The sequence below is a fragment of the Cucurbita pepo genome, chromosome LG06 (assembly GCF_002806865.2).
Source record: "Cucurbita pepo subsp. pepo cultivar mu-cu-16 chromosome LG06, ASM280686v2, whole genome shotgun sequence".
Classification (NCBI taxonomy): Eukaryota; Viridiplantae; Streptophyta; class Magnoliopsida; order Cucurbitales; family Cucurbitaceae; genus Cucurbita; species Cucurbita pepo.
In genome coordinates, this window is record NC_036643.1 from 10,192,889 (window position 1) to 10,202,162 (window position 9,274).

A 9,274-nucleotide genomic window follows, 5' to 3' on the forward strand; every position below is an offset into this window, starting at 1 on the left:
TTTATTTTTCTCAGGTGTTCACTGGCTGCTGGTCGAGGTAGAGGAGCGTTTGAGAGTTGTACAGTCACAGAGGGGGTCGTTCCGCAGCGTCAGTCCCTTTTCGGTCTTTTAGAGTCTTTTGTATTTCATTTTATATTTGCAATTTCTTTTGTAATAATTAACAAACAAAATTTCTCTCTTTTGTTTTAATTCAAAGTATTTTTTTTATCTTTTTACTTTGGTTTTCTTTTCTTTTATTTTCCTTTTGTTTGTTTTCGATTTCGTCTTTTTGGTCACGATTCGATTTTTTTGAAGCCTCGAAAATCGGGTCGTGACAACAACACTCGGGGACGATTAAGATAGCTTATCAGACCTACTAATTACTAGAGTCTTCACCCCTTATCTTATTTAATACACCATTAGCATTATCAGCAACCTAAGATGAATCTAATAGTGCCCTTACCAAGCAATCGGTTTACAGGAGCAGTACTATCAAGCTTGACCTAGCCTAGATAGAGCAGTATGTCGAGGAAACTTCAAGGCCTTCCCAAAAACTCAAATAGTTGTAGAATTTTGGCTTGAATTTTCCAGAGGCTAAAGAAATGCCTGTAATAACTTATTAGGATAAGAATGCGATGAGAGCCTACAAGCAAGTGAGTACTTTATACCCATCAAATTTTCTTTTAACGTTAACATTAACCATCATTCCAGGTAGAGAGCGTTTAGAGTATTTGACATTTGTAACTGATTTTAGTAACGTGTTGTGATTTATGAAAATTTGATAAAGTTTTATGATATTTAAATATGATCTTTTAAATAATTAAAAAAAAAACAGCCCGACAACCTAACCCAAAAAAAAAATGGTTTGGATTGTGAACTCTATTCGAATTGCTCGAGTCACTAACCCAACCGACCCAAAATTTTGAATCAGTTCCAACGAATTTTCTAATCAACTCAACTCAATCCATGTACTATCCTAACATTCACAAAATCTACGTGAGATTTTTTATATATTTTCTAAATCCATCTCAAAGCATTCTTTGGATCTAACGAAGGTTTGACCAACCATTTAAAATGGAAATAATGAATTAATAATTACTACATGTGAGCAACGAGGAGTAATTAATAATTTTAAAAATATTAATTAAATATTGAGTGGATAAGATGAAGACAAAACAAAGACTTTATATGGACAATAATTGCTGAATAAATAATGTTGACCCTTGACGTGACAAGTTCAAGTTGATAATTATTAAATAATACGTCATTTTAATTTAAACTAATAATACCATACGACAATATATTATTTTATCAATATCAATGTTTGTGGTAGACTCTAGAATTATTTCATCGATAATTTTAATTTGGAGTCGAAAATATTTAAATATTAATTTCACCATAGCATCTAAGATACACCTCACCATTGCGCTTCAGATCTGCCTACGAGCTTAGTTGATTGCTTGATTTTCCTCTATTTACCAAGCGAAAACACTTGTCCATTCCCTTCCACGAGCGTCAACATTCATGTAATGACCCAAGCCCACCACTAGTATATATTGTCATTTTTCAGTTTTTCCTTTCGAACTTCTTCTCATGGTTTTTAAAATGCGTCTGCTAGGGATATGTTTAATAGGTTTAACAGCCTCCAAACACTTGAAAAGGAAAAGAAAGTAAGGATGAATATAAAAATTATACTCAGTAAGCCACCTACTTGTAGGCCCTCATCGCATTCTAGGCTTAACAGATTCCCACGAGCTTCTCATGAGCTCTCGGACATCTGATTCTGGTCTTATCCCCTTGGGGCTATTCTGGTTCTCCGTCCTTTTATTTCAAACCCTAAGAATTTCTTGTGTCAAGCTATGAATGACTGGTGTCCCTCTACGAGGCGCTACCTCATGCATGACTCTCTAAGACTATATGACATCTTACCTAGGGGTGAGCTAAAACCTCTAAGGTCTATAATAGTACCCCTCATTAGGGGGTGTGAACCCTCCCTTATCCCATGCAGCTAATGGGTTGTATGACGTGGGTCTCTCGTTTCCCATGCAAAATGGCAAGGAGTAGTGGGTTGTCATCAGAAACCCCTGGTCTCCCACGAAGTTGTTGCACCATTCACACAACTAGCAGCCTAAGGACACTCCTAAGGTGGTTCATAGGTCGTGGCCATCTGTTAGGCTCCTAGGTGTTAGGTTAGGTCTAGACTTAGTGACTAGTCACTCTAATCACCAATCCCTAGTCTTAACGTAATATTGGATCATAAAAAATTAACTGGGTGTGCACATATTAATTATCTAGAATCCACATATAATTCATGCAAATATAAGTATACATGCTCAACGGGATGATAACATCCATCAACACACGGAGCGTAGAGTTCACAAATTCTCCTCCTCCTTTCAACATGAATTAAACACATACATACATATATATAACGGAAGAGTAAAGCAAGATTACATTCTCATAGCATTTCACATTGTGCATCCATACTCATATTACCTAAAATCATTGCATGGAAAAGCTACCACCTAAGGTAAACATTCTAGCGTGCATGCTCCCAAGCGATTCCTACACGTATTTCTTCCTAAAAATCCATGTGATGACTTACATGGTTGACGCGTGCCCTTTCGCTTAGCGTTTTTACGCAAATAGAATGTCAAAAAATATTGATTCTTAATTAAGTCCTAGTTCACATAAATATATGGTTGGACTTGGAATCAGGATGAAAATCGAGAAACCAGAAGTCAAACAGGTTAAAAACTGACCCTCCCGTGCACAAGACGCGCTTCCACGCACTAGAGAGACACTCTACGTTCAAGTCCATGCACGCGTATGGATGTGCATTTCGATGCTGCCACATGGCATGCTCGGGTTGGTCAGCCGCTGACGAATGCATGGGTTCGAATCCAGAGGCGTGTGCGTGAATTTCCTTACATTGATGTGGGGCACACACGGTTTTGGTTGAAGCATCAAACGGTTTTGACCGCAGGTTAAGTCGATGGATGTGTGTCGGATCGAGCAGTAGTCACGTGTCGCCGACCGAATGGAGCTGGTCGCTCTACTCTACATGTGATGCGTTGCTCCAAGCAGCAAGCGACATGTATCTCTCATCTCAATGTGCTTCTCCTCTCGCTGGTCTACACGTGGCTCGCCAAAAACAATTTTCTTCCAGTTGCAACGCAGAATCAATTAGGTTTTTCTCATATTTTTCATTTTGATATGTTTTAATCTATAATTCAAATCGATTTGTTTCTTCAGCAAAGTTGTAGAACTTAATCCTAACTACGTCTTGGTATTTTCTTTCTTAAATTTTACCTCATTACAGATTAAGTTATGGACGTTGGACGTATGTACGTTTTCTTCCTTACCATTCTTGGATAAACTCTCCGAAGTTTTGCTCTCAGTCCAAGATTTTTTCCAAGCTCCTTCATGAAATCTGTGGAGCTCCCTCCCTAGATAAACATATCAAAACATTGGATCTCGATTCAAAGGATAAAGGCTTGGATCCAAGGAAAATGCTCAAGATCTTACCTCACGGATTCTCGATTTTCTTAACGAAAAATGGAGCTTCTGCAACTCAAATCTCTTTCTTCCTTCATAGATGAAGTTCTTGCAACAACTCCTTGGTTGGAAATGAACTCGAGTTGTGGTCTAGTGAGTTTTTTTTTGCTGTTTTTTTCTTTTTTCTCTCCTCAAATTCTCTAACTCTCTCTCTCACCCTTTCTCTTTTGCATGTCTTTCCCTAGGGTTCCATTTGGTCCCCCAAAAATGATTTGGGTCACAAAATGTCATCTTTGCCCATCTGTTGACTTTGACCCCTCTTTTTTTCGTGTGCTACGAACTCTCCCCCTCCTCAGAAACTTTCATCCCTAGAAGTTGGTGTCTCTTAGAACAGTTCAGGACAGGCTTTCCTCACGCCTTCTTCTTGTAACCAGGTTGCCTCCTCATCACGATGATTACCGTACGAGACTTTTACAAAAAAAATCATTTTGTTGCGCAATCACTTAGTGTTGCAGCCAAAATTTTGACAAATTTCTCTTTGTAGGTTGTCCTATCACATGGGTCTGACGTGTACTTTTGTAGCATGGATACATGAAATACATTGTGCACGACATCGAGGGTTTGGTGGTAGTGCAATTTTGTAACTTGCCCTTTCGTCCGTGGGTAGGAAGTCATGCTAAATCTTAGCTGCGTTCCTAACTTCTTCTAAAGACTCTTCCTAAACTGTGAGGTAAACCTGGTGTCCCGATCTGACACTGTAGAGACTGGCACTCCGTGCATACGTACTATCTCTCTAACATATAACTGAGCCCACCGATCTACTCAATATGTGGACTTGCCTGGAATGAAGTGAGTCGTTTTGGTTAGTCTGTCTACAACTACCCAAATTACGTTAAAACCATGTTTAGTCTTTAGCAAACCCGAGATGAAGTCCATACATACTGATTGTTATTTCTACTGAGGAACATTCAAGGGCTGTAGCAATTCTGTTGAGTGTTGTCTCGGGGCATTCACTTGCTGGTAAGTAAAGCATCGGCTTATGAAATCCGCTATGTACTTCTTCATCCTTGGTCACCAATAAAATCCTTCCAGATCCTGATACATCTCCGTACTTCCTAGGTGGAACGTATAAGATGTATCATGAGCTTCAGTCATAAACTCGTTCAAGATTTTTTCATCTTCGGGAACAAACAAGCAGTCTTGCCACAACAAACCCCCGTCTGAAGAGATTGAATACCCCACTCGTCTCTCTATTTCTATCTGATTCCATACTTTGCTGAGGTGCTCATCAGATTTCTGGGCGTTCATAACTCATTTTTCATAGGGTGGGTTGCACAGTCATCTATGCTATCTGAGCGGTACCACCTCTAGCTACAACCTCAATTTCAGCATTCTTCATCTCATCCGGTAACTTCTCTTGCTTGTTGATCATTACAGAGGTATGAGCAGTCTTCCTGCTCAAAGCATCAACTACAACATTGGCTCTACCTGGATGGTATAGGATCTTGATATCATAATCCTTTACTAATTCCAACCATCTTTTCTGTCTCATATTCAATTCCTTCTGAGTGAACAGAAACTTGAGGCTCTTATGGTTAGTGTATACTTTGAACTTTTTTATCCATAGTAATGTTGCCACGTCTTCAAGGAAAACACTACCACTGTTAATTCAAGATCCTTCTGAGTGAACAGAAACTTGAGGCTCTTATGGTTAGTGTATACTTTGAACTTTTTTATCCATAGTAATGTTGCCACGTCTTCAAGGAAAACACTACCACTGTTAATTCAAGATCCTTCTGAGTGAACAGAAACTTGAGGCTCTTATGGTTAGTGTATACTTTGAACTTTTTTATCCATAGTAATGTTGCCACGTCTTCAAGGAAAACACTACCACTGTTAATTCAAGATCCTTCTGAGTGAACAGAAACTTGAGGCTCTTATGGTTAGTGTATACTTTGAACTTTTTTATCCATAGTAATGTTGCCACGTCTTCAAGGAAAACACTACCACTGTTAATTCAAGATCATGAGTAGGGTAATTTCGTTTGTGCTCTTTCAGTTGCCTTGAAGCGTAAGCTATTACCTTACCTGTAACGACCTAGATCCACCGCTAGCAGATATTGTTCTCTTTGGGCTTTCCCTTTCGGGCTTCCCCTCAAGGCTTTAAAACGCGTCTGCTAGGGGAAGGTTTCCACACCCTTATAAAGGGTGATTTGTTCTCCTCCCCAACCAATGTGGGACATCACAATCCACGTGTCTACCCCCCTTCGGGGAACAGTGAGAACGCCGGCACATCGTCCGGTGACTGGCTCTCATACCATTTGTAACGACCCAGATCCACCGCTAGCATATATTGTCCTCTTTGGGCTTTCCCTTTCGAGCTTCCCCTCAAGGCTTTAAAACGCGTCTGCTAGGGGAAGGTTTCCACACCCTTATAAAGGGTGATTTGTTCTCCTCCCCAACCAATTTGGGAAATCACATTACCCCTCTGCATAAGCATGCACCCCAAACCCTTACCTTAGGCGCATCTACATGTTACAAGGTTGTCTGATTCATCTGGTACTATGACGACGGGTGCAGTCACCAACCTTTCCTTATGTTCCTGGAATTTTGTTCCCATGTTGGTGTCCAATCGAAGGGCTTGCCCTCCTTGGTTAAATGTGTAAGCGTTGCAGAAATCCTGGAAATATCCTGTACAAGTCTTCTATAAAATTTCAACTTCGTACCTTAGTGACTCTGGTCAGTCTTGGCACCTCATAACTGCCTCAGATGACCAAAACTCGCACTTGGAGGTCTTGGTGTACCATTGATGTGCTCATAACACCATCAAAACTCCCCTTAGGTGTTCACTGTCAACTAACTCCTTCTTGGTGTACACTGGTATATCGTCAAAGATGGCTACAATGACAATAACGAGAAAGCTTCATGAACATTCAGTTTGTCTAAAACGAAACCTCCGCAAAACATTGATCAGGTTGAAAGAACTTATCAGTAATCTCCTTGCTCATGATAGCTTTTGAAAGTAGTCCTCGATATGTCCCTCTCTTTGATCCTTATCGAAGGTATCTTGACCTTGTCGACCCTAACGGTCCTTACTGCCTGACCAAAAATAGCCTCGTAGTTTCATCTCATATAGCCAACAAAGGTTTTTCCTCATAGTGGGACATCCTGTCTCGCAGCTTGCTTGAGTACTAATAGTAGTAGTATTCTATGGAATGTCTTGTAATCTCTTCTTGATTGATTTTAATAAAGAGTGCGAATGTTTTACCCCACGAGTTGTGTTCAACATAGTATAACTAGTTCACTCAATTATACATATCGAGATTACTCATAATCCACCATTACATCCACCATTACATGAATGAAAGCATAAGAAGGAAATACAAAAATTAAACTAAAGCATATCATATGCTGAGCTGATAATCCTATGTCCCATGATTTTTGGACAGCTAAACCAACCACAAACTGTGCGTATAGCCACAATAAGAATAAGAACTACAACCACCAATATCATCAAGCCTTGCAGCACAGGAAATATATATCTCTTCACAAATCTTTCCGCTTTAACCATCCATCGACTTTCATAGTACTTCATAATTTCTTCACCGATCCGACCTTCAAAATTCATAAACGACTCGAAATTGGACCGACCCTCTTCCGAATCGAAACCCCCTTTCACGACAACATTTCCAAGGTCCTTGAACAGCTTTACAACGTCGTCTTCATCGCCTGAACGACCTCCGACGATAATCCCAGCTCGCTTGAGAATCCCAACATCTTTCGTTGTAGCAATCAGTCCATTCATTAATGTCACGTAATGCGATAAACTACTCGGATTCATCTTCGCTTCGACTTCGAACGCCACCAAATTTCTTAATATTACTTCGTAGAAATCATTGATTGTGACGCTGGGTAGTGTTAGAGTGGCGGATTCGTCGTCGAACCCGCCACCATCGCCGCCGTGGAATTTCACTCCGACTTTTCTCAATTTCGTAGCGGAAGGAAGTCCGGGGGAGGTTTCGGTTTCGAACGGCGATGAGTGATGGATTTTCCCAAGCATCCCAATTAAGCTTTGGATCAAACCCACAGCTTCAACCAGCTGCTGAACAATGCCAACTTGAACAACTTTAGCCAACAAATTCAATAACTCGACGAACAAAGATCCAGACCTGTAGTCTTGGCTTGGCCTGTAAGCCAGGAACCTTTGGTAGTATAGTAAAGCGTATAAAAAGTGAAGCAAATGTTGAGATTGGTCGAGAATTTCGGACAAATTAAGGAATGGATTGTCATTAGATGTTGTAAATTTGTCGGCTGAAGGAAGTGATAATGGTGAGACGAACACGCAGAATTTGTAGAACAAAATAGGCAAATTTTCAATCAAATCTTTTGGTAATACCCTTTTGAGTACTTGTATTGGAATTTGATTCTCGAGCTTTAGTAAATCTTTGAGTATCTCGTTCCGGGTCATTGTCGCCATGTTTCCCTCGAGTTTTAGATACAATTCTTGCTCGTCGAAAACTGGCAATTCGAGCTTATATCGTCGGTTATGAAGCCGATCAGACGACCCTGTTAAAAATTGCTCACGATTGAAATATGTTGAAACAAATAACGGAAGAACACGAACCTTAACAATTATGCTTTATTAATTTTTTTTTAGAAATAACATACATGTGATGAGTATTGACCGTGGAGATTGCATAACCCAACTAGGTATTTTCTCTGCCCCTTCTTACCTTGAAAAAAACAGGGGCACCTTGCGTCCTTGAACCGATAACCATCTTTCGGCTAACCTAGCCTCCTCCGTCCCTCGGGACCAACAAGGGGTAGTACAGGAATATTCACCTGTTGTCCATCGACTACACCTTTCGGTCTGATCTTAGGCCCTAACTCATCCTCCGTGGACAAACCTTGAAGAATCCCTTAGGTTTTCGAGACATTCAGATCAATAACTACTAAATCTTTTTAACCGATCTCCTAAACTTTCAAATCAATAGCTACTATATAATTATCTTAAAATCGTTCTAAGTTAATAACTTTAAAAAAAAAAAAAAAAAAAATTTTAATNTTGATTACTTACCTGGATAATTTTTCTCATCAGCATAGATTTGCAATAACCAGATCAAGAACAGGCCATCAATGAGGATTCTCGAAGCCAAAGCGTCCGAGCCGATCGCCAAATTTGCGCCATAGGAGGCTCGAATCGGGACCTCTAATTCCTTGAGTTGATCCACCATTAGAGTGAGCTCAGGAAGCTGAAATCTTTCCTTGGTCACTTTTGCTTGCTCCAGCTTGAAGATCTCCATTTTGTGAAGCTCATGGCTGAGCTCATGAAATGGCCCAAGAAGCAGACGAGAAGGGGAATAAGCTTGTGGGTTTTCTTTGGTTACTGAATCCGGCAGCTTGAAGATGGAAGTTGGAGTTTCTAAAGCCATTCGAAGGCCGTCTCGCCGGAGAAGCTCACCGACTTCTACAACCCAGTTCGTCTCCGATGTTCCAGCCATTTCTGCTGTCAAATCTGATGCGTTGCTGTTTGAAGCTCGAGTTTAATACGAGTCTTTGGCTAATCACTAATGCCAAAATATATGTTTTTTTAGTCGGGATGGTTGATATTTTATATTAGCTAATCAAGAAGATCATGAATATATAAGCGACTTTGTCTTTATGGAGAATGCAATTTTTGAGGAAACAAAAAGTAAATTTACGTCAAGTTTTTTTTTTTTTTTTTTTTTTTTTTTTTTTTTTTTTTTTTTTTTTTTTTTTTTTTTTTTTTNTTCTAACCTGATATCAGAGTCATGCCT

At 39.8% G+C, this 9,274-nt stretch overlaps 1 protein-coding gene across 1 annotated transcript; it reads right to left on the reverse strand.

Moving 5' to 3' along the window:
• Nucleotides 1–4,819: 4,819 nt before the first annotated feature.
• On the reverse strand, nt 4,820–8,977 carry LOC111796801 (putative UPF0481 protein At3g02645). Its single transcript, XM_023679561.1, has 6 exons — nt 8,554–8,977; nt 8,267–8,395; nt 6,936–8,042; nt 6,301–6,374; nt 6,009–6,156; nt 4,820–4,965 (listed from the first exon to the last, which is right to left on the reverse strand). The coding sequence occupies exons 1-6, from the start codon at nt 8,975–8,977 to the stop codon at nt 4,820–4,822; spliced, it is 2,028 nt and encodes a 675-aa protein (XP_023535329.1).
• Between the last annotated feature and the right edge of the window lie 297 nt (nt 8,978–9,274).

What these genes read in the sequence shown, in the direction of transcription:
- LOC111796801 (XM_023679561.1), bottom strand. Translation starts at nt 8,977, where the DNA reads ATGGCTGGAACATCGGAGACGAACTGGGTTGTAGAAGTCGGTGAGCTT. An exon ending in TGATGAGAAAAATTATCCAG is followed by an intron (nt 8,396 to 8,553) that starts GTAAGTAATCAA and finishes CGAAAACCTAAG; the next exon opens with GGATTCTTCAAGGTTTGTCC. An exon ending in GGCTATACGCACAGTTTGTG is followed by an intron (nt 6,375 to 6,935) that starts GTTGGTTTAGCT and finishes TTGTCATTGTAG; the next exon opens with CCATCTTTGACGATATACCA.